Source organism: Cricetulus griseus, chromosome 3 (assembly GCF_003668045.3).
Source record: "Cricetulus griseus strain 17A/GY chromosome 3, alternate assembly CriGri-PICRH-1.0, whole genome shotgun sequence".
Lineage (NCBI taxonomy): Eukaryota > Metazoa > Chordata > Mammalia > Rodentia > Cricetidae > Cricetulus > Cricetulus griseus.
This window is the reverse complement of record NC_048596.1, coordinates 183,120,230-183,146,492: the sequence shown is the minus strand read 5'-3', so window position 1 is coordinate 183,146,492 and position 26,263 is coordinate 183,120,230. Positions and strand designations below refer to the sequence as shown.

Sequence of the window (26,263 nt, the reverse complement as noted above, 5' to 3'; positions counted from 1 at the left end):
TTTGAGACAGGGGCCCCCTGTGTAGTCCTGGATGTGCTAGAACTCTGTAGACTAGGTTGGCCTTGAACTCAGATCTGCCTGCCTCTGCCTTCAGAGCACTTGGATTAAAGGTAGTTTGCCACCACACTCCGCTAAACATTGTTTTTAATGTGTGGCAACAAACATTTGAAAATTGTGCTTCTGGTCTGATTGGCTCCTTAAAATATAAGACAGCAGATTAAGTCAGGCTTGAGACAAAACAAAAATAAAACAAATGTCTCACTATACACAGGTGGAGTCATTCCTTTTGTCTTAGTGACTTTTCTATTGCTATAACAGAACACCATGACCAAGACAATTTATAAAATAAAACATTTAACTTGGGGCTCAACATTCCAGAGAGTTTCCATTATTGTGGGAAGCATGGCAACAAGTATGGTGCTGGAGCAGTAGCTGAGAGCTTATATCCAATCCACAAGCACATGGCAGAAAGAGAGCTAACTGGGAAAGGCATGGGCTTTTAATACCTCAAAGCCCACCCCTAGTGACACACCTTCTCCAAGGCCACACCTCCTAAACAGTTCCATAACCTGGGGACCAAATACTCGAATATATGGGCCTATGGGGTCAATCTCATGCAAACCAACACAACCTTGTGATTGCTTGCTTAGAGGAGCATGGGATGCTGCCACATTTTTGGATCTCTAGGCAATTATTTAGAATTTACTTTAAATTCTGTCAGTGTGGGCAATTAGACCTGTGACTGTTGTCTGTTTTCATTCATCACTAGTGCAATTATTTGCTTTAAGATAATGTTTCAGGAGGCTAGGGATGTGGCATGTGTGAGGACTAGAGTTTGGATCTTCAGTACCCATACAAAACTCCAGACATGCATAGGGCCCACTTGTAATCCTTGCACTCTAGAGTCAGAGACGGGATTCCCCAGGGCAAGCTGGCTAGCTAGACCAGCTAGAATCAGTGAGCTTCAAGTTCAGCAATAGACCCAGGGTCTTGGGCATGCAAGGAGGCTATGAACTATATTGCATTGGGCTATACTCTAGGCCTTGGCTCCAATTTCTAAAAGCAGATGGCATTATTATTAGCTGTGGCCCTCTATTCATTGCTTCCTAGTGGGGGTAATAAAGTAAGAAAATAATGGTGTCAAAAGCTAAATCAAATCCAAATCTATGTTGAGTCCTTTGGTTCAATAACTGCAGAACATCTGAGGTCTTATACACTGTCCTAGTAGAGACAATTGATGTCTATATGAGGGACAGGACTGGCACATGCAATCTGAGATGACTGAATTTGAAGTAATAATGGTCCGACTTTCAAAATTTGAGATGATCCAGGCAGATAAGTGGTATATACACCACTTTAATCCCAGCACTCAGGAGGCAGAGGCAGATGGATCTCTGTGAATTAGAGGCCAGCCTGGTCTACAGAGCTAGTTCTAGGATGGACAGAGCTACATAGTGAGAGACCCTATTTCTTCCCCCCAAACCCTCATTTTTTTTTTTTTTGAGATGACCCATGGTGACATGGTAAGAGCTTGGCACAAAAAAATGTAAGATACTAAAAGTTCTAGATAGATATTTAAACTTATTATACATATGTATGATACTATACATATGTCTGACCCAAAACTGATATATGCATGTATTAAACAGTATAAATCATTCCATTAGTGTGTATGCTTTTATGTTCTTATGCAGATAAAATAAAAATTTTAAAAATTCAGCCATAATCTGATCAGTTAATATAGAACTATCTTTGGTAGATTTTTTAAAAGTCATTTTAAGGAGCTGGGGCTAATATATCTCAGTGGTAGAATGCTTGCCTAGTATTTGTTAGGTCTTGAGTTTGAGCTTCAGTCTTGGTGGGATGAGGGGAAATGAAGAAAGAAAAAGAAAGGACTGGGGCCAGGTGTTGGTGGTACACGCCTTTATTTAAACCCAGCACTCAGGAGGCAGAGGCAGGCAGATCTCTGTGAGTTCGAGGCCAGCCTGGTCTCCAGAGCGAGTGCCAAGATAGGCTCTAAAGCTAGACAGACAAACCCTGTCTCAGAAAACCAAAAGGACTGGGGGACTGGGGGACTGGGGCTGTAGCTCAGTTGGTATAGTCCTTGACTGGCATGCACACTACAGGCCTTGGGTTCTATCCCCACCTAAACTAGACATGATAGTGTACACCTGTCACTCTAGCACTTGAGAAGTGATGGCAGGAGGACCAGGAGTTTAAAGTCATCCATGGATAAAAGTTTGAGGCCATCCTGGGCTACATGAGACTCTGTCTCAAAAAAAGAAGGGAAGGAAAAGAAAGAATCTAATCACAAAAGAAAATACAACAAGAACAATACAACTCCAGACCAAAATAACCAATAAATGGGCTGGGATCAGAGTTGAGCAGGTTGTGATAGTGATAATGTTGGTAATAACAGTAACAGCACAACAACATAATGACTACTAGCAATCACCTTTATTGCTGCTTTTACTTGACAACCTTTACAGTCTTCAGAGACCCATACATGCAGTTCCATCTCCCTCTTGGCACTTCTCTGGCTATGTGAAAAGAGGCTTAGAGAGGTTTAGGAATTTTCACCAAGATTTTGCTTAGTACTCCAAAAAATTTTCCTTGGACCTTTCACTGTTTTCTCTATTCAAGTGACAGAATTGATATTTTTCGAGGTAAGCGTATCAGAATCACTGCTCCTCTTGTTTTGCTGGAGCTGGAGTGTGGGGGTGGGTAGAGGAGGAGGCAGAGGTACAGAGACAGCACACTAGGAACAAGCTCTCTCAAGATGACAGGAATAACAGCTGGATGTAAAAGGGGGAGAACTGTGGACTCAAGGGACTTTCTGTATTTCTACTTCCTGAAAAACATACATTGAAGTCCTAAAATCCATACCTCAGAATGTGACCTTGTTTACAAACAGTGTCATTGTGAGGAAGGTACATCTGCCTAAACTAAGGCTATAATGGAGTAGGGTAGACCCTGGGATGGTTGTTACTGCTTGTCAACTCGACAGGAACTATGATCATTTATGGCACAGCTGTGAGGGGTGACATGGATAAAATCAGCCTCTGAGCATGCCTGTAAACTCTATTATCTAGATTAGGTTAGCCTCTGGGTACCTCTATGAGGGATTATTTAGTTTAGGTGAACTGCAATGAGAAAATTTGAATTAACAGTGACACACCATTCCATGTGTTGGGGGTCCTGGACTAAATAAAAAGGAGAAAGAGAGCTGAGCACCAGTATTCATTCCTCTGTTTCCTGACTACAAATGTTCTTGCTGCCATGATTTCCCTGCCAAGATGGACTCCATCCCCTTGAACTATAAACTGAAATAAACCCCTTCATGAAGTTTGTTTCTGTCTGGTATTTTTCAGAGCAATAGGAAAGGTAACTAATAAAGACCCCAATCCAACAAGACAGATGTCCTTGTTAGGAGACAGGAATAGAGAAGTGGGAATGAAATACTGTATCTACAGGTAAATAACTATGACAGATCAAAACAGGAAGCAGGAAGATTCTCTGCTTAATCATACCCAAGGTGTGATGCTTGTTATGGTGCCATAGCAATGGAATTTGAGACCTAAAAAGGGTTTTTTCTTTGATGATGAGAACAGTGGAGATTAGAATATCTAAAAACATGTAAAGAGGGAGTTGTATAGAGAGGAGACAATTTATAAACATACAATCTATTGTAAAATGTAGGACAGCAATAATTTGTATTAAGCATCAGTATTAACATGAAATATGACCATGCCAGTCACAGCAGCTGACTGGTAGGGTGCTGCTTAGTTGACAGTTTGGAACTTCATGCTGCCAGAAAGGTTCTTCTAGGGCTCGCCTATCAACTTTTCAAGGGTTGCAGGGGAAGACTATTACCTGGACCCCAATCAGTTATATAGAAATGTTCCTTCCATTGCTCCCTGAATGGAGACTTCTATGCTAAAAAGAGCAGTGTCTGTGGAATTCATTTTGGGAAGGGCACTCGTCTATTTACTGTGCCCACCGTACAAAACAAACCAAATGATCTCAAAATAACTTCCAGGATAAGAAAAAAAAACAATAAAAGGAGAGAAACTTCCTATTTGATCTGTCTGCTTAAAACTCGAATCTGTGTCAGTTATTAAGTGTCATACCCCAGTCTCTACTTGGGACATAGGCATTCAGTCTTCTGGGTGGACCACAAGCACCTTCTGTCCTTCTGTGATTAAAAAGCAGAGCATTAAACCCAAACCATTCCCTTTTTTTAGCACGATTTTTCTTTCACAGAAACTGCTATTATGATGGCTAAGAGCGAAGATGAGAGAAGGGGAGTGAGAGGCAACTTAGAAACTTAAATTATTTTCAAATCCCTTTATGTTCTAACTCTAATGTTCAGCAAAAGCTAAATTCTTATTAAATGCCTGGTCTTTATTTAATATTTACTGTACAGACACCTGTGTCTTCCAGATGTCAAAATGTTAAGAGGGAGGCTTCTGCCATTAGAGTTTAGCACTGGAGATCTTGTGATCTCAGCCTTCTGAGGCAGATGCAGAAGATCGTGAGTTCTAGACTAGTCTGGGTTTCATAGACCCCATGGGATTGCTAGTTTTGTGTCAACTTAACACAAGAAATGGTCATCTGATAGGAGAGAATTGAAAGGGGTAAACTAAACTCAAAGGCTTCATTTCTAGGAATAAAGGGACCAGACCCTCACTCAGCCTCCTGCTTTAGAAGCTACAGAAAAGACAGGTAAGCCTGCAACACAAGGAAACTCCAGATCCTCTGGCCTCCCGGAGCCTAGAGCCAAAACTGAACACAAAGAAACTCCAAACAACCCCTAACCCTCCCCGATAGCCTCCTAGGTACTTGGTTCCTGGGAACTGTTTGGCCACAAAGGAAACCCCAGGGGAGACCAAAACCTCCCCTATAGTCTCCAGGATACAGATCTGAAAACTATTGGTATCTATGAACAACAGGCCACCTGCAAGTAACAAGACAAAGCCATAGAAACCACAGAATGTTCCCTCTCAGCACTGACCAATGAGACTACCTGGTCCGCAGGTATTTCATGCCAAAATATGACTTTGAGAGATTTTCCTGATTGTTCCCAAATGTCAACCAATCAGAAGCCAACCCATACCTACTGATGTAATCCTATAACTTTTGTCTTTTAAAACCTAGCAGTAGACAGGGAACTTCACCCCCCTCTGGAGGCTGCTGTGTCAGCTTGCTAGATGGGGTCCCTCCTGCGGAAGGATAAACAATTTAATAAACCTTGTGGTCTCTTTGGGGATCCATGTGACTCGGGCACAACAAGATTCTTAGCTGAGAAAAATATCTCCATCAGAGTGGGCTGCAGGCAACCCTGTAGAGCATTTTTTAAATTAGTGACTGATAGGGAGTCCATTGTAGGTGGGCCACCCCTGTGTTAGTTGTGGGTTCTCTAAGAAAGCAGACTGAGCTGGTGTTGGTGGCGCACGCCTTTAATCCCAGCATTTGGGAGGCAGAGGCAGGTGGATCTCTGTGAGTTCAAGGTCAGCCTGGTCTACAAATCGAGTTCTAGGACGGCCAGGGCTGTTACACAGAGAAACCCTGTGTGTGTGGGACCAAACAAACAAACAAACAAACAAAAGAAGCAGGCCGAGAAGGCCAGTAAGCAATACTCTTTCATGGACTTTGCATCAGTTCCTGCCTCCAGGTTCTTTTTTTTTTTTTTTTTTAAGATTTATTTATTTATTATGTATACAGTGTTCTACCTACATGTATGCCTGTAGGCCAGAAGAGGGCACTAGATCTCATTATAGAGGGTTGTGAGCCACCATGTGGTTGCTGAGAACTGAACTCAGGACCTCTGGAAGAGCAGCCAGTGCTCTTAACCTCTGAGCCATCTCTCCAGCCCTGCCTCCAGGTTCTTACCCTGCTTGAGTTCCTGTCCTGACTCCCTTCAATGATGAACAGTGATGTGGAAGCATAAGCCAAATAAACCATTTCCTCACCAGGTTGCTTTGGTCCTGGTGTTTCATCACAGCAATGTTAACTCTAAGACATTCCACCTCAAAAAACAAAAGCTACACATTTTTTCATTTTTTTTTTTTTTTTTTTTTTTTTTTTTTTTTTTTGAGGCAGAGTTTCTCTGTGTAGCCCTGGCTGTCCTGGAACTCTCTCTGTAGTCCAGGCTGGCCTGGAACTCAGAGATCCACTGCCTCTGCCTCCCAAGTGGTGAGATTAAAGGCGTGTGTCACCACCACCCAGCGCCTTTCTTTCTTTGCTTTCTTTCTTTAAAAAACATGTAGCTCAGGCTGTCCTGGAACTCGTGATGCCTCTCTTCAGTGTATCCTACCAATGTATCCCACCACACTCAGTTTTTCGTTTTGTTTTGTTTTTTTGTTTTTTTTGAGACAGGATTTCTGTGCGTAACTTTGGAGCCTATCCTGGCACTAGCTTTGTAGACCAGGCTGGCCTCGAACTCACAGAGATCCACCTGTCACTGCTGGGATTAAAGGCATGGGTCACCAACGTCTGATTCACACCCAGCTTTAAAAAAAATTTAATTGAGATAGCTTTGTTGTGTAGTTCTGGATGGCCTAGAACTTGCTATGTAGACTAGGCTGGCTTTGAAGTTGAATGACCCTCTTACCGCTCTCTGACTTTGGGGCTGAGATTATAACATGTGCCACCATGACCAGCTGCTCCTTTTTCCATATATATATATATCTGGTTTCCATTATTCATGGCAGCTATACTTTATAAAGTCACTGTGAGCACTGAATTAATGGGTATTGATGTTATGCTTCTATTGGAAATACAAGACAGGCTCCTTATATATAGCCTTGGTTCTGCTAAAGCATTTACTGTGTAAGTACTTATTTACTTGGTTTTTCGAGACAGGGTTTCTCTGCGTATCTCTGGCTGTTCTGGAACTCATTTTGTAGCCCAGGCTGGCCTCAAATTCACAGAGATCCGCCAGCCTCTGCCTCCTGAGTGCTGAGATTAAAGGCATGTGCCTGGTTGTAAGTAGGAAACAAACAAACGAACAAAAGCTCCTCTGTTCTTCAATAGATTCTATCTTCTAGTTTTGACCAAAAAGATTCCTTTTCTAAGGTCCCGACAGTATCACATGCCTCATCAAATGACTCTTTAACCTGTCCCTATTGTGAAAGCCAACAAAACAGAAAGTCTTATGCACATGATGGCCCTCTAAGCCTCCACTCCTCTCTCATTGTATTGACTATATGGCTGCTATCTGAAGGACAGCCAGCTTCACAGGACAGTGTTCAACTTCTACTGCCTAATTATTGTCTCTGGACCAAATTATGAATATGTATACTCTAAACACTGACAATACATAGAATAAATGAGTCACTGGGCAAAGATCAAACTTGGGAAGAAGAGTGGTAGTTATACACCATCTCTTTATTCTGTTGCTTAGCTCATTTTTTTTTTTTTCCTGTGTTGAGAAGGCCTATTCTTAACTCTGAAACCAACACAAGTTATAGGTCTGAACATGCCATGCCTCCTCTCTTGAGTATTCCTAGTAAATTTGTTTTTCAGTCAGGGTAAGGTAGATAGGAGTTTAAAGAAGGTAACCTCTGGCTTATTAGCTGTCATGCTATATATTAAACAAATATGGTCTAAAACCAAATCAAAGGAGAGACCATTTTTCTTCAGTAAGACAGTGAGTGCAGATTTTGTGTGGACTGCCACAAAACAACACTCTGGCTACTTTTGAATGGTAACGAACTAAAACTACCTCATTAATTAGGGGTGATGATGGCTTCCCTCTTATTTCCAATCCTTCTCCCTAGCTCCCTGTCCAGTTGCTGTAACAACAGAGGTCCTGGGCCCTACATCCACAAGCAGCAGATGAAACCCAGCACTATCTTTTGGCCAGTGTAGCTGGAGAGACAGTGATCAGCAGGACAGAAAAGAAAACATAAAATAGCATTTTCACTTCAGCTGTTCCTGGGGGCAAAACAGCTCTACAGAGAAATGTCAGTGTAAACTTTGCAGTTATCTCCACTCCTCATTACAGTGGCCCCAGTTATAACCACAACTACGATTACAGATTTAACACACCTGGTCTCAAGGATGTAGGGGGAGGAAAGGAGGAACGGGACGGGACGGACTGGATGGACGGGAGCGGGAGTTAGACATCCATCCATCCTATTTCTTTCCTTCACCCACTCAGTAAGCACAATCTGTAAGTTTCAGTGAGTGTGGACTAGAGGTGTGAAGAACAGGAGAGGCACTTTCTATTTACACTGCTTTTTGAAAGTAACAAAGATCTTCAAGGCTACAGGTTAAGTCCTATTTGGTGAGGCAAACAGTGCTGCTTTCATTAGCTATATACAGATGTGAGACAGCTAAAGTTTCTTTCTTTTCTTTTTCTTTCCTCCTCTTGGTTTTTTCCCTCCTGTAACCCATGTTAGTCTTGAACTTGGCTATGTAGCCAGGGTGACCTGATCCTCCTCCTCCCAACTCCTAAGTGCTGAGATTACAAGCACACAACAGCACACCCGGCTTTAGAGTTCCTGTTTCAGCTTCTCTAGTTCACACACATATATTTTCTTTGACTTTGTGTGTACATGTGTGCAGATTGTAACTCTCAGTAAGGATGTGTGCACTAAGAATTCTTTTCTTTTTTTATACTGGGGATCAATCTTAGGGCCTTTAATTACTAAGCATGAGGTCTGTAAGTGAGTTTTATAGACTTGTTTTGTTTTATTTGTGCAGCCCAGGAGCACCTGTTCTGTAGCAGGCAATGAACTTGAACTCCTGACCCTCCTGCCTCCAGATCCCAAGATTACAAGGGTACAACACCACACTGAGCTTAGATTTCTCTTTAAAAAGTTGCAACTTATATTTAAAAATATATTTTATTAATTATCTATTTATTTGCATGCAACTGTGTATCTCTGTGCATGTGCCTGAGGAGGTTAGAGATATGTCAGGTCTGCTGAAGGGGGGGGGTTACAGGCAGTTGTGAGTTGTCTAATGTGGGTGCTGGGAATTAAACTTGGGCCATTTCTCCAGCCTCTTAAATCAACTCTTTATTATTAAGTAATTTTGGACTTGAAGAAGATTTTAATATAGAATCCCTATATTCCTTCACATAACCTCCCCAGTTGATAGGGATTTACATCAACAGTGATATTGACTAGGGACACAGTTGAGTGCAGACTACAATGAGTAAAGCTCTTGTTCAACCCCCCCAATTCCAAAAAGAAAAAAAAATGCAATAAGAACAACACAAGGACCGGGATCTATTTACTAGAAGATTCATAGATTTTTGTTGTTGTTTGAGATGGGACCTTGCTACGTAGCCTAGCCTGGCCTTAAGCTCATGATCCACCTGCCTTGCCTCCTAAATGCTGGAATTATATATATACACCAGTACACTTAACCTAAGTTATTTTCTTGAGTGGCAGGTGATTGAGCCAAGGGCCTTTCCTGTGCTGAGCATCAGGCAAGTGTTAGACCATGGAGCTACATCCCCAGTCCTGTAGATTTTAACAAAGATGGAAAATACAGATGTTTCTTAATTCTCGTTTGTACAGGTTCTCAACAAAATCTGTGTATCCTACAGTAATTCATTTAATTCTATGAATCATCAGGTTATGGTGCACATGTTCCTTATCTCATCCATAGATAAAATAGATGAGAACTCCACTACTGCACAATTCTTCCTACAGAGAAATTCTTGTGACTCAGTTAGACCATTCTTCCCCACTTCCTTTGCATCACGATTAGTCACATCCCCAATATCCATTTCCTGCCATCTTTCTTGCTAACTTAACTTTGATTTTGTTCCAGGCAGGAATGTGTCAGCTAAATGCAGCATTAAGACACTTTACAGTGGGGAGTTAGGTGAGCATTCTAGCTAACGAATGAAACAAAGTAGGCTGTAGGATGATGCTAGAAACTGTCCTCCCTACCACCAAAGGATATAAAAATGCCTAGAACTATCTTTCTCTCTTCTTCTATATTTCTCATTTAAGTCCTCTGTTCTAGAGGCCATGGCTACTGCAGTCAGGAGACAAAAGGCCACTACAATCCCAGATACACTGGCCTTGCCATGACTAAGCTGCTAAGAAACATAGGGTTCTTATGATGTGATAAAAACAAATCGTCACTTATCGAGGCCACTATAGTCAAGCTTTTATAACCCGAAGGTAAACATGTTCATGCCACATGAGCTCATTCAAACCAAACCTTACCCTACACAAGGCACATGAGAAGGCAGGGAAGGGCAGCTGAGGGTGACGGACAGGGAAGTAGCCATTTGGAAATTCAGCTACCAGACTGAACAATAGCTAGTAGGCATTTATGGAGACTGTGTGGCTGTGCAAGGTTGGAAAGGGATAACTAAGAGTGCCTACATGTACAAACAGGTATCAGCAACCTGATATGGTAAAATACAAGCATGAATAAGTCTCTCTGTGTGACAGAACAATCACTCTCACAATGGCTTCCTGGAAGTTTAGTTAAATACTAATATGCAAGCCACAGTTGAGTCTGTGGATGCCAGCAAGTGAATTATTAATGCAGACTTTAATCTGAAATTAGCTGGGGAGGTGGTTCCATTAGGAGCAAGAGGGAAATTAATTTTGAGTTCACTCAATCTTAGCACACATTTGGATTCATAAACTTTCTTCCTGTAATGGCCAAACAATGGGGAGAGGTCCAACCAAACCCGTTTGAAGGAAGGAAGAAAGTATAATTTATGCCACAGCAAAATATGGATTGAACTCAGAGCTAGAAAGGAAGTCTCTTAAATGAAGCCTCCCGTATCTAAGCTGAACAATGAAGTGAATCAGAAAGACAAGCCCAGAGCTCAGGCTACAGAGCAGGGTGAATGTGCTCCAGCTAGCTCACCTTGGAACCTGCCCTGAGAGAAAGCCAGGGCTCACAGCCTCTGTAAACGAGTGTGGCTTTCCTGCAGCAGTTACTGTGCAGCTGTCCAATGCATTGCAGAGACTCTTCCTGAAGATGCAAATGATGCCATTTTCTTGCTATGAAAACCCTGTTGAGCAGCTCATATCTAAAAAAGAGGTTTGAGCTGGCCCTGTACAAGAAAGACTGGATACTACAATAACACAAGGAGGGAAGATGCCCCTGGGGAGAGTCTGGCTTACCTCCGTTGCTTTCTGGCTGAGTCCCCGAAGCAGTAGCACAACCACATGGATCGCAGCTCTGCGCACTTGAACATCACTGTCTGTCTTAGCCACAGCAACCAGGCAGGCTGTCACCTAGGAGGGTGAGGAAGAAGTCAATAGGAACCAGGATTGCCTAACTACCTGTAGCCTTTCAACTGTGTTCCTCTCAATCACATACTCCCCAAGAGCAATCTGGCTTAGAAAAGGGTGACTTAGTTTCTTCATGTTCAATGAAGAAGGTGAGTTCTATCAGTAGAGGCCCTGATAGGGTCAAGTTTTTTTTTTTTTTTTCTGGAAAAGGTCAAAATATGGTTTGAAATTCAGAGGTGGAACCAGGGAGTAGGAAAGCATAGATGTCTACAAAACATGTATTAAAAAAAAAAAAAAGGCAAGGCTAAATGCAAGTATTTTCTAAAGTTGGGAAAAAGGACTCAAGGACAGATGGTTCAGAGCAGTTTCTAGGGCCTGAGGACTATGAGGCTTAGCTAAGGAGCTTCAGAGTTCCTGGGCTGCCATGAGATGGGTATGCCACTGCTGATAGTCTCAGCACAGGGCTAAGAGGAGACAGATGCTCATTTCCCTCTGAATGTCCACCCAGTCCTTCAGACCTAGTGTCCATTCTAGGAAGTCAGCATGGCCAGTTTTAGAGGCTCCCTGTCTGAGTCTCTTCTTTTGTGGAACAGATCTTTCAGCACTCAGGCACTTTCAAAGACAATTCTATCTCAGAAAAGAAAGACTAGAAATTACTTGCAAACATGGTGTCATGTGGGCAAGTGAGATGGCTCCAAGGATACAGATGTGAGCTGCACATGACGGGTGACCCAAACTATCTCTAAAATCCTTATAAAGGGGAAGGAGAGAACTGACCCCTGAAAAAACTGCTATGTGACCCAAACACACACTAAAATAAAACATGGTGCCATATATATAGCTAATAATTATATGTAATAAAAATGAGACAGTGTGGGGCTGGGGATGGCTCTGTGAAAGCATGAGGACCTGAGTTTGAAACTGGTACACACCACACAGAAGAAGAGGAGAGAAGGGGGAGAGAGGGAGGGAAGGGAGGAGGGAGAGAGGGAGGGAGGGAAAAGGGAGGGAGGGAGGGAGAAAGAGAGAGAGAGAGAGAGAGAGAGAGAGAGAGAGAGAGAGAGAGAGGGAGAGGGAGAGAGTAGATTCTAATTCCTGAGCCAGCTATCCTACCACAGCTCCTAAGCACAAAGACACTCTAAAACTTAAGTAAGGAGACACCATTAATAAAAACAAGAAGCCTTTCTGAGGCATTCATGCAAGGCTTAAAAGGAAAAACATGACTTTTGTGTGTCACATAGCAATAACAAGCTGCAAGTATATCTAAATTATTCAATTGGTTTCTCACTTAGTTTTGCTATTAGGTTTTCATTGTGTGCTTGTATTTCTTGGCCAGCAGTGGAGGGAATTCTAGCCATGATAAGAAAATAGCCAGATCGTGTATTAGAAAACATGGATAAATACTTATTATGTTCAAATGATGGGGAATACAGACACAATGAGGAAACAGGCTTGTGTAGAAATGTTAACTATGCAGGTTGTATTTTTCACAGCTTTCAAACAGTTGGGCAGAGTTCAAAGTGTCTAATTAATCAGTGATGGCAGAGAGATTAGAAGAAGGAGGCTTGTTCAGAAATATAATTGCATCTGTGATGGGCTGGCATTCCATCAAATTGTGCATCTATTAGACAAACTTGCAGTTTGAAAGGCAAGAGAAACCCCAGAGAAACTGCAACCCACTGGGAACTATTGTTCAGTAAGATCCAGGAAGGTACTTCTCTGCTTTGGGCCTGGAATCCCCAACCCTAAGGCCACCAGGGGCAGCTTCTATGCCCCTGGCATTAACGGCAGAAGCATTTTAGTCCTGAGGAATTCCTTGGGTTACCTCCAAAGAGGCAACAATATAATAGCTACCTCCACTTTCAAGCTTAGTATTTACAAGGTAGGAACTGATGGCAGAGAAACAAGTTAGAGCTAGGTTGTAGTCTTTCCAGACACATGAAAGCTTCCTTATGTGGTTTCATAACATAGGAAGCCATACCAAAGCAACATTACAAGCAGAGGCTCCTGGGTGCCTGTACCTCTCAAGGTTTAGCTTGGGGCTCATGATTCCAGTTTGGGAGAGCAAGGTTTTCCATTTAGAACCCTACTGGTGCCTGCCTTTCCCTCCTCTGTTCTACCTCCCCGTGTCTCAGCTCTCAGTGCAAGCCTGGTTCTGACAGTTAAGCTACAATTTGGAAATCCAGGAAGAAGAATCCTGTCTAGAAAAGGGCTTTCTCTTCAAAGTTAATTCTTCAATTCCTATGATATCTTGAAGGTACAGTGGAAAAACTGTGCGCCTATAGGGGTTTCTGGGATGGTCTGCTGCTTATGTACCAATTGCAAGTAGCAGTTCAGAACAATTATAAGGAGGCTTAAGATCAGAAGAGGTCAATGAGCCTTCCTCAATACCTCTGCCATCAGGGCCATACCCTACAAAATAGAATGGCTGTTTAAGGCAGTAGGATTTTTTTGTATGGCCTTGGATATGCCATCTAAACATCAGAACAGGTTCCTGTTCAGGTCAAGCACTTGTACTAAGCTCATACACTGCTTTCCTGCATATTGGTACTATGGGTTTCTGCCTAACACTAGAAGTGGGGAGACTGCAAGGCTGCCACCTTCCATCTGTCTAACCTGAACAAGCCACTCCATGGCTAGTCTCCCACATCAACTCCAAGGACACAATCAACATTGCCTTCCATTTCTAAAAGCCTTGGTGAACTGCAGACATGATGTAAGGTCTTTACTAATTTATGAATTGGTATAATATTCCCAGTTTCTGTTTCTAAATTCTCCCACAGGACAGAAATCCATTTTATATTAATTTGTGACACTTGCCCTGAGGGTCAATGTACCTATTCTGATAAATGATACTGCTGAAGGCTTCCTCTTCACAGGCAGAATCATGGAAGCCATATTCACTTCTGAAAGCCATCCAGAAAAGAAGATGATGGCTGCTCTGGAAACATTAGCAGCCAGTTCAAGAAACTAAACATTTCATAGGATTCACAGAAATAAGGAAAATCATCACTCCCAACCAGCTAAGGAGACTACATAAATAAAGAGAACAAAATGGCAAGATTACCAATAGCTGACTTTGGAAACTTCCAGGAAAGAATTCGAGGTATGCATCAAGACAACATAACCTCAATGTTCAACTGTCTCTTCTTCCCTTCCCCAAAGCTTCCTTTGTTAAAATTCAGTTGCTATGCTAAGTGTCTGGGACTAGGTCCACTGGTGAACTATAAACCATTGGTTGTTATGAGCTCAGCTAACTCATTTAACCTACCAGGAAAGAAACCATGATGATTACTTGAGCTTCTTCAAGGTTACCAAAGCATCAATTGAGTCTCCTCTCAGGTACTTTGTAGAAAAGCTTGCGATAAACTCAGAGCAAGTGGTGGCTTGAATGAGAATGTCCCCATAGATTTTGGCATTTGAACACTTGGTCTCCAGTTGACAGCACTGTTTGGAGAAGCTTAGCAGGGTGACCTTACTGGAAGGGGTACATCAAAGGAGGCAGGCTTTGAGTTTTTACCTTGCACCATTCCTAGGTTGCTTTCTTTATTTTATGCTTATGGTTCAAACAGTGAGATTTGCCAGATGTGGTGGAGCACTCAGGAGGCAGATCTCTGTGAGTTTGAGGCTAGCCTGGTCTACAAAGAGGGTTCTAGGAAAGCCAGGGCAACATAGAGAGACACTGTCTCAACAAAGAAGAAAAAAGATGGAAGGAAGGAAGGAAGGAAGGAAGGAAGGAAGGAAGGAAGGAAGGAAGGAAAGAAGGAAAAGAAAGATGGGCACCTTCAGCTTCTTGTTTCTGCCATCATGCCTTCACTCCACTATCATGGACTCTAGCCCTCTGGAACAGCAAACCTGAATAAACACCTTCATATACAGGTTGCCTTTGTCATGTTTTATTGCAGCAATAGAAAAGTAACTAATACAAGCAGTAACTCTGTACCAGGCCTCACAGCTTAAGTATGTGGAATTTGGGCATTCATTGAAGTAGACTGTTCCATGGTCTTGTCACCTGGGGCACATCTTATTTGCTGGATTGAGGACAGGCCTCTTCCTGTAGTGACTTAAATCACATTACTTCACACAGTGATAAAGATGAAAGCCTATCAAGATTTGGTTTCAAGCAACACAGTGCTTAACATGAACAAGAAGTTGTGGAAAAAATGATAATGTACTCTCAACAGGCTAAATCTTGATATCAACAAAGAAGAAAAACTTGAATTCCAAGAATGAAGACAGTAGAAGACCTGAACCTATCTATACTTTCTTTTCCTCTCTGCCAGCCTACACCATATAAAATACAGAGTGTTCCCAAATCTGGACCACTGACAAATTAGGACAGCTCTCTTCAGATGCCACAGCTAGAGGAGCAAATATCCCCACAGCAAAGAGCATTAGAGGAGGCTTTGATGGCTAGTTCAACTTTTGAACAAAGTAGATCATGGATCTGTTCTTTCTCAGCCTTCCTAATACTTAACAGTGTGATTTCTCTAACACAGGGTACCAGCTCTATGTGAGCCCTGTGCTTGGTCTACTGAACCATCTTGTCCTGTCCATTGTAGACTCTACTGAGATTTCTTTCTTTCTTTCTTTCTTTTTTTTTTTTTTTTGGTTTTTCGAGACAGGGTTCCTCTGTGGCTTTGAAGGCTGTCCTGGAACTCGCTCTTGTAGACCAGGCTGGTCTTGGACTCACAGAGATCCGCCTGCCTCTGCCTCCTGAGTGATGGGATTAAAGGTGTGTGCCACCACCACCCAGCGAAATTTCTTGAAGAAAGTTTTTTATCCAGGTTCTTTAATGTTCCTAGCACATGACCAGTGCTCAGGCAGGAGAATTGTGGAGGGACATGTCAGGCTGCAGAACAGTCTCTTCAAGTTAAGTTCCTTCTCTATCAGCACTAAAGGCTGGGTACCTCTCAGACATCAGACTTCAGAAGCCTTCATTAGATGATAAAGAACGCTAATCAAGATGTCACAGTGAACTGGAATAAATTAGACCATGGCATTTCTTCTGCTCTGTCTTCTCATCTCACACAAGGAAAAAGCCCAAAGACTTTGCAAGCTCTATGAACTGGCTTCTACCTTTCCAATGCTGGCTCCTACTGTTCTTTCTCTTACTCTCCCCTTTCCAACCACAACCCACCTGGAATGTTATCCTCTAGGTACATGGATCACCTCTTTCCTTACATGTTTGTTCAAATGTCACTCAACAGAAAACTTTGCTGTCTATCTCATTTGTGTTCAACAACAACTGCTTCTTTTCTCACTAGGTGTAACTTCCTAGTGACTTACCATTGTGACATGAAATATTTATTTATTTATCTACCGTGTGCTTCCTGTCTCCAGAATGTTAGGTCCATGAGGACAGAGATGTTTCCTGTGCTCAGAGCTGGTTCTCATCATCCAGTACATGGTGTGGCTGTAGGCCCAACTGGTACAGAGCGTGTGTTCAAAACATATCTACTGAATGACTAAACAAAATGAAGGCCTACTAAAGAATTGGTAGCTGCTGGGTGGTGGCAGCACACAACTTTAATCCCAGAACTCAGGAGACAGAGGCAGACAATTCAAGACCAGCCTGGTCTACAGAGTGAGTTCTAGGACAGCCAGGGATACACAGAGAAACCCTGTCTTGAAATAGCCCTTCCCTCCCACCACACACAGGAATTAGTTATCTCTTTTATTGTTCAGACCAATTACTTTCCAGAAACAATGTAGGGAATAAAGATTCATTTTGGCACATGGCTTAAGAAGGAATATAGTCTCTCCTTGTGGGAAGGTATGGAGACAAGAACATGAGGCATCTGGCTACATTGCATCTGCAGTCAGGAAGTAAAGAGATGGATATGGACGTTCAGCTTATTTTCTCCTTTTTCTCTTTTTATTCAGTCTGGAGCTCTATCCCAGAATGGACCACTCACATTAAGAGCAAGTCTTCCCTTAAATCTCTCTAGAAACAACCCCATTGATACCTCTGGCTGTATCTATAAGGGATTATAAACCCCATCAAGTTGACAATGAAGATTAACTTCAAATTTACCTTGGTCAACAGAGATCTGCCTGCCTCTGCCTCCTCAGTGTTGGGATAAAAGGCATTGTGCCCTCCATTCCCAGCTAACACATCACTTTTAAGTCACAATATTCCACCTTTTGTCCTCAAAGGATCATAGCTATCTCATAATGCAAAGTATAGTCAATTCACTCCAAGAGTCTCTAAAGTCTTAACAGTTCTAACATTATCCAAATTCAAAGTCTCATGTAAGACAAAAGACAATCTCTTAACTGTGAGCCCCACAAAACAAAAAGCAAGAACCATATTTATAAAATGTAACAACATAGATGAAACATTTACATTCTTATAGGGAAGAATGAGGGGATATCCAGAGAAGACTAGACAAGCAAACCTGAGACCTATCAGAATGAAACTAAACCCTAGTTTCTCATCTGGCATCTTGGGACCCCTCGTGATATCATGTGGGCTCCAAAGCCCCCACCCCTCAGTCCTATCACATGCAACACACATATCCTCTCTCTTGAACTGATTCTACTCTGAGCCTGAAGCTTTCCTTGGTGAATATCCCATGATCCTGGTATCTCCAACATCATGGGTTTCCATTTCAACTTAGAATTCCCTGTCACAATTTTTGCAAGGGTCTGTCTTCCCTGCGGAGAATCCAACCCTGCCACACACTGCTTAGTTTCAGTGACTTTCTGAAACCTTGTTGCATCCCCCCATGAATGGTAACTTGCATTTTGCATGACTGCAAAATCAGCACATGTGGATGATGTCATCAAGTGCTGCTGCCAGCCTGACACCCAGAATGCCCCTTCTATTCCAGTTGTAGTGGCCTCTGTGTGACCTTGGCAGCTGAACCTTGGAAAGCACTTCCCTATGTGAGCAGTCCAACATGGTCAGGTTTATTACAGCAAAGGCCCCACTTCTTGGTATCAACTTTCTGTATTAGTAATTTCTCTTGCTGTGAAAAAATACTTAACAAAAACAACCTTAGGGAAGGAAGGAGGATTTACTTTGGCCCACAGTGTGAGAAAGGCTGCAGTCCATCATAGCAAGAAGGCATGGCAGAAGACACAAGGTCATGTTACCTCCGCAGTCAGGAAGCAGACACACATGGGTGCTGGCACTCAGCTTGTTTTCTCCTTTTCCTCTTTTTTATTCAGCCATGGGAGAGTGTGGAGACATTCACAGTAGCTCTTCCCTTCTAAGCTAAATCTTGTAGAAACACCCTTATAGACATAAACAGAGGTATATCTCTAGGAGGCTCTAAATCCTATCAGGTTGACAATGAAGATTAGTCATCAGAGTGGAGCATACCTGTAATCCAAGTTGAGGCAGTCTCAAAAACCAAGGGCTGGGAATACAGCTCAGTGGGAGAATACTTGCCTAGCATACGAAAGGTTCTGGGTTCAATCCCCATCACACTCACCCCCCCACACACACACATCAAAGATCCTCTACTCTTTCCATGTAAATGGTCTAAAATAGTTTGACTACAGAAGAGCTCAATGGATGAAAACACTAAAGCTGGCAGGTCTCCAAGCATGTTCAAACTTGTAGTCCACCAAAGGTACCTGGTTTGGCACTGATGACAAGGCAAGTGTGGGATGCTACATAAGAACATTTAAGAGGAGAAGGCAGAAATTATATGGGAGGGAAACACCTAGTTTTTCAAATCAGAGAGAATATATTGCTGTCTAAAGTTTTTCTGCCAAAATCAGGCCCCATTAAAGCAAGAGCTGCATGATCCTTCCTGCCTGCAGCTTTCCGAAAATGTCAATACACTTTAGTTTCAAGACACAAAGGCAATCTTCTAAATGAGCTGAAAACATCATGGGACAATACAGAAAACATGGTAAAGAGAGTGAATCCTGAGACTAACTACCCACATTCAAATCCCTGTCTTGCCACGTGCTACCTTCATACCTTGGCAACTTACTTAGTCTTTCCATGCCTCAGCTTCTTCTGTTAGCACTAGATCCATTGACATATGTAAGGCATTAAGTGCTTGCAATTATGACTATCTTTCAAACATGTAGAACTAGTCTTTTCAGATAGCCTTAGCATCATCTGCCTTTGCCATCAATCAGATAACACAGCACCTACTACATACCAAGAACTTTAGATACTAGAGGGTATGAGAAAGTGAGTGAAGAACGGTCTGGGCTTTGGGGATGTAGCTCAGTAGGAGAATGTCTGGCTAGGTATATTCAAAGCCCTGGATTTGGTTCTCAGGAAGAGCAGGAGCAGGATAACAATGATGACAATGACTTTGTCTCCCCTTTTTATGTTTGCATCTTATTAATAATCATGAAAAGTTTGGAAATAAATGTAGTCCAAAAGTACAGGTCTTTAGAAGTGGGGCAGTATCCTATGTTCATGCATCAGATCCAGAGAGAAGCTGCCTAGCCATGTGTGGGGTTTGAATGAAAATGGCCCCCACAGGTTCATAGGGAGTGGCACTATGGAGATGTGGCCTTGTCAGAGTATGTGTGGCCTTGATGGAGGAAGTGTGTCACTGGGGGTGAGTTTTGAGATTTCATTGCTTCACTGCTCATCTCCCTCAGCCTACTCCAAATGATCAAGACCTTCTTTAGTGAAAAGTGTAAATAAAGAAAAACATAATGCTTACAATATTCAAATATCACCTCCCCACCTACCTGGCATGATGGCTAATCATGACTGTCAACTTGAGGTGATTTAGAATCACCATGGAAACAAAACTCTGGGCCTCTCTGTGAGGGATTTTCTAGATTAGCTTCACTGAGGTGAGAGGACCTACATGTGGGTGGTGCCATTTCTCTGGATGAGGTCCCAGACTGAAGGAAAACAGACAATAAAAGCAAGCTGAGCGTGAGCACTCTCTCTTTGCTTTCTTGACTGCAGCTACCTCATACTCCTGCTGCAGTGACTCCTTTACCATGTTAACCTTGAACTGTGAGCCAGAACAAACCCTCCCTCAGTTGCTTTGTCAGGTATTTTTTCATCACAAAAAAAGTAACTATGGTCGGGCATTGGTGGCGCTCGCCTTTAATCCCAGCACCAGGGAGGCAGAGGCAGTGGATCTCTGTGAGTTCGAGACCAGCCTGGTCTATAGAATCAGTTCCAGGATAACCAGGACTACACAGAGAAATCCTGTCTCAAAAAAACAAAACAAACAAACAAGCAAACAAAAACAAAAAGAAAAAAGAAAAAAAGAAATGACTCACAGTTGATCCAGAGAATGAAGAAAAGGTCAGTCTAGTCTACCTTCCTCAACTGCATCAGAATCTTTATAACAATTTCTTAATTGTTTTTAAACAAGGGTGAGGAACTTAGAACTGGAGACAGATTTCATTCTAACAAAAGATTTCATGCTTCTCTTCTGAAATACTTGGGACCAAACTGTTTTGGGGTTCAGTTTTGTGGAAAATTTGCATATATATAACATGTTATCCAAATATGAAATTTCCTTAAAATTTCATATAAATTTTAGATACCTGGCCAGTAAGTAATTCTATACAACCCCCCCCACCCCACCCCCATGGATTTCTCTGTGTAACCTGGCTGTCCTGAAACCTGCTCTGTAGACCAGGTTGACTTTAAACTTAGTGATTCTCCTACTTTTGATTTTTGAGTGCTGGGATTAAAGGCGTGAGCCACCATCACCTGCTCTATATAACATTTTATGTAATTTTATGCATTGTACCAAGTTTCATAGTATAGAAACATTTCTAGTTGTGACATTGTTTTGGTTGGGTTTTTATTCATTTATTTTTATTTTTTGGTTTTTTGAGTCAGGGTTTCTCTGTTTAACAGCTTTGGCTGTCCTGGAACTCACTCTGTAGACCAGGTTGGCCTCAAACTCCCAGAGATCTACCTGCTTCTGCTTCTCAAGTGCTGGGATTAAAGGCGTGTGCCACCACCTCCAAAAGGGTATTAACATTTTGGATTTTCGAGGGATGCTCAATCTGGAAGACATCTTTCAATATACATATGAAACAAATAGGGAAATTAAAGGCAAAAAGTCATTACATCAAACATATACATTAATAAAAAATCAATAATTGATACGATCCCCAAAGGACTCTAAGTCCTCCCATACAGCTAGGAAGCAGACACAGTCTAGATGTCCCAGCACTGGGGAGGCGGAGGCAGAGCAGGTAAATCTCTGAGTTCAAGGTCAGCCTGATCTACAGAGCAAGTTCCAGGACAGCCTAGACTACAAAGAGACCTAGACCCTGTCTTAAAAAAACGAGAGAGAGAGAGAGAGAGAGAGAGAGAGAGAGAGAGAGAGAGAGAGAGAGAATGTGTTATATACATACAATAAGAAAAGAAAGAAAAGAAAGAGAAATCAGGCTGGAGAGATGGCTCAGCAGTTAAGAACACTGACTGCTCTTCCAGAAGACTTGGGTTTGTTTATTTATTTATTTATTTATTTATTTATTTATTTATTTTGCCATGAGAACAAGACTTTATTGAACTTTAATTAGCAAAACCAAAATTGCCAACTGAACATCCTGGGGACTGGGGGAGGGGGGGTTCAGCCCCCACATGCATGGTCATGTTGCAGACACCATACACTAACAACTCAAGATGTTTAACTCTTAGCTGAGACTGACCAGGATCAGGCCTCAGGTGTCCTCATTCAAACCCAAAGAGGCCTGGAGTTCCCACTGTAGCTCAAACTGGTGTTAACTCTCCCCACCTAGAGTCTGGACAGTGAGTGAACACTCAGGTCTAGAACAGGAACTGAAGACTTTTCAGGGACAGGTGCCCCCAGGGGAAGACTTGGGTTTAATTCCCAGCACCCACAAGGCAGCTATACAACTGGCACCTTCACACAGATAGACATACATGCAGGTGAAATATCAGTGCAAATGAAATAAAAGTAAATAAATTATTGAAAGATGAAATCATAACATTTGTAAAAAAATGAGCTGAACTGAAAATTACTATTTTAGAAGTATCTCACATTTAAAAAGACAAATACTGCATGTTTCCTCTCACATGTTTGATGAGATATTTTATTTTTATATATGTGTCCATGTATGTGTGTGTGCATGTTCATGTGTGCGCACACACGCATGTACATTTCCCTCTGTCTGTGTGTGCACGTGTGTAGAAATCATGAAACTAGAAGAGGGGCCATGAAAGGTAAAAAAGAAGGTCTTGGGGAAGGTTCAGAAGAGGAAAAAATAGAAGAAAAAAGGAGGGAGCAATAGACACACAGGATAAGCAAGTACAGGGGTGAATGAGGGAGGAAGGGGCTTGGGGAGAGGGGTAGGGGCAGTGGAATAACAACAGCAGAGTATGCAAAACCTCATAATGAAACCCATTACTCTGTATACTATTTAAAAATAAATAAAATTCAAAACTGAACTAAATTGAGGAGGGGGGGTATGCTAGGACAGCCTAGAGAGGTTAAATGACTGTCTGGTCCAGTCTCAGAGGGAGGCAGCAGCATATAGAACAAGACTACAGATCTATCTATCTCCTGACTCAAGATCCCACACTTTATCACAGTCGCAGTCAAACAAATTCTGGGAGACAGAGTCAGCATACAAACCTCATGAACCACGGGGCCCAGAAGGAAGTCCAGGCGCTGGCACAGCTCTCCCAGGTTGGCTAAGCTGCTGGCCCTGTGTGTAGCATCTGGATCTTTCACTCCCCGCAGGAATGTATGGATCAATGGTTCCCGGTATTTTGAGACCATGTCCCCTGTAGGAAACAAACAAACAAACAAACAAAAAAAACCTTTAACATTTCAGCTCTTTAGTGAAGGACTAGAGATATAACCATGGCAAACTACATGATGCCTTACTTTCCAGTGGACATATATAACCACTAAAAAGTCACTCGCCGAGCTGGGCATGGTGGCTCACACCTGTAGTACAGCACTTGGGAGGCTAAAGAAAGTTCTCATGTTCAAAATCAGCTTGAATTCCACAGTCAGCTTTAAGGCAGACTGGGCTATACACTGAGACTTCTCTCTGTTAGATATGTTAATGTTTTTTAGATATAAAAATTAATAAAGCACCATCCTTCTTAGCCTTTAAGAAGTTTAGATGGCAGGTACAAACAGACAAGTGCTGACAACTGTGGTCCTAATACACTCCATGAGGGTCTATGTCTTACTCTATCCTGAAAAGGAAATTGAACCGCACACTGGATAAAGGGTATAGTTGGTTATTTATTATGGGAAATTACTCACAAGAGAAGCTGGTAACCCAGGTTAGCCTCTGCAGCCTTCCGAGACCTGACAGGAACCCTAAAGAGAGCCTGTGTCCCTGTCCCCAGCCTTTTATCCCACCTGCCTACTATGCACCTGTGACCACGACCAAACAGGTGTGGCTAATGCTACAGGTACCTGGGATATCTCCCTACACTGTCCTGTTAACACCAACAGGGACTCAGTGATGACTCAGCCACAGTCTATTTTCAGCATAGAAAAACAGAACATACTCAGGGCTGGGGATGGAGCTCAGCTGGTAAAATGTGTGCCTAGCATGTATAGCCCTGGGTTGAATCCCTAGCATTGTCTTAAACTCAGTGTGGTGGAGACCTGTAATCCTAGCTCTTAGAAGAGGCAGGAAGGTCAAAAGTTCAAGTTGAGCCTCAACTACATAGCAAGTTCAAGGCCAGTCGGGACACATGAGACCTTAAAAAATAGTTGTTCAAAGAATAAAGAGAATAAACATGGCTGAGGTCAAACTTAGGCTGTTTGACATTTAAGTCCTACAAATATATTGCATTTAAGATATTTGCAATTAGAAAGAAGGTATACTCTTCCGCTTTTCTCATAGTACTTTGCTTCTCTGGAGTAAAGGAGGGGTTGGCTCATTTTGCAAAGTATAATATAGATCCAGAGTTGGGTTCTAGTTTGGTCTCTGCTCCAATTAATAGTGTGGCCTTGGGCAATACACTTCCCTTCTTTGGATAGAGTAGATATGAGCCAGTAAGACAAGATGATTCTTCTGGTTATAAATCTGTGGGTTTGTGAGTCATTTAGTTTAGTTAGAGGGAAACGAGACCTAAGAGTCCCAGGAAAGAAGAGGGGGCAAATTTCCTACGTCCTGTTGTATGAGTTTGTGTAGTTAAAGGAAGTAGGTTGTTTGTCAAGAAGGAAGGCACAAGAAAATAAAAGAAGTTTGGAAATACAGAAGGGAGAGAAATTGTAGGCTAGACAGAGTGAGCATATGAGAACCAAACCAGTGGTTAATAATTCAGAAACTTAAAATCAAAATAAATAGTAAAGAAAATACATGCTAAGTTAATTGATTACTAGTTTATTGTTATTACTACTGTAGATAAGGTTTTACTGTAGTTTAGGTTGGTCTGGAACTCATGATGTAGCCCAGGCTGGCTTCAAAGTAATAGCAGTGCCCCGAGTTTTTTACAGATGTCAGCCACCATGCCCAGCTTAGTTTATTATTGTTTTTAATATTTAAATTTAAAAAATCATGTGTATGTATATATGCATGCCATGTATTAGGCCAGAAGATCCCCTGGAGCTGGAGTTACAGGTGGTTGTGAACCACCTGCTGTGGGTGCTGGGAACTCAACTTAGGCTGGCTAGAAGAGAAGCAGGCACTCTTAACCACAGAGCCATCTTTCTAGCCCATTATAATTATTATTATTAATTTTGGTTTTTTAAGACAGTCTCACATAGTCCAGGCTGGTCTCAATCTTGCCATATAGCAAAGACTGGTCTTGACCTCCTGATCCTTCTTCCTCCACCTGCCAAGTGCTGGGAGTACAGAGGTCTGCCACCATACGTGATCCCTTAATTTTTTCAAACTCAGAGCCTTGTGCATTTTAGGCATGTTCTTTACCATGAAGTTACATCCCCAACCTAATTTGTTAATTTATAAAACATTTATTAAGCATATTATTTATTAAGCATATTATAGGCACTATCTTGGGTACCGAGATCAATTACATTTACAAAAACAGTCCCTTCATGACACTCAGTGCCTAACTGAAAACAAAACAGAAAGAAAAACTGACCACATAGTGCCATGGAGATGCTCTGGTAGTAATTTGACTTGGTTTCTTTTCTACTAAGAACAGAAACATCATCACCACCACCATCATCATCACTCTCACCACCACCACCACCACCAGCAGCAGCAGCAGCAGCAGCAGCAACAGCTTTATTTTACTTTATTTGTAAGAGTGTTTTGCCTGCATGGATGTCTGCGCACCATGTGCATGGAGGCCAGAAGAGGACCCCAGATCCTCTGGAGCTAGAGTTACAGATGGTTAAACCACGTGGGTTTTAGGAATTGAACTCAGGTCCTCTGGAAGAGCAGCCAGTGCTCTTAACCACTGTTAACCATCTTTCCAACCCAGAGCCAGTATCATTTCACTCAACCCCAGCATGGTGTTCCTGGTATGACTTTTCCCTCTGTTACTCATTACTCAGTTCACTCACTATTATTCCTTGTTCATTCGTTACAATAAGGATTTGAGATAGATGACAATATATAACACTGAAATCAGGCTTCATTAAATATTTTTTTGAGACAGGTTATAGCCCAGGCTGGCTTCAAACTCCCTAAATAGTTGAGAATGACCTTGAACTTCTGATCCTCCTGGATCTTCCTCCCAAGTACTAGAATTACAGAAATGTATTACCATGCCCAGCTTTACGTGGTGCTGGAGATCAAGCCCAGGGCTTTGTGCATGCTCAGCAACTTTCCTACAACTGAGCTACATCTGCAGCCCTAAAATAAATACTTTACAGTTCCATAGTAAGTGAGGACTGCAGACATCTCATGCTAAGCATAGTTATTGCAAATGAATTCAAAATTTAGTTTAGTAATCTTGGTAGCTAAGTCAAAAAAAGGAAAACAGAACCTAGCTCTCATTATCCAATAAAACAAGGAACAAAAATTTAGAGAAAAATTGAAAGAATACTAAGGAGTGTCTCATCAATTTAACCAGCAAATCTTTTTGGGGGGAGGATGGGTGGGCAGAGGGAGTATTGATAATTGAACTAAGGCCTCACACATGCTAGGCAAGCACTCACCCACATTCCCAGCCC

General features: G+C 42.1%; 1 protein-coding gene across 1 annotated transcript in view; it reads right to left on the bottom strand.

Moving 5' to 3' along the window:
• Window positions 1-26,263, bottom strand: part of Tango6 (transport and golgi organization 6 homolog) — a 173,700-nt gene that overhangs the window by 19,666 nt on the left and 127,771 nt on the right. The window contains exons 16-17 of the mRNA XM_027405927.2: window positions 22,784-22,935; window positions 11,112-11,225 (exon numbers count right to left, since the gene is read on the bottom strand). Of these exons, the coding sequence (XP_027261728.1) occupies window positions 11,112-11,225; window positions 22,784-22,935 (266 nt within the window). The remainder of the gene's footprint in view (window positions 1-11,111; window positions 11,226-22,783; window positions 22,936-26,263) is intronic.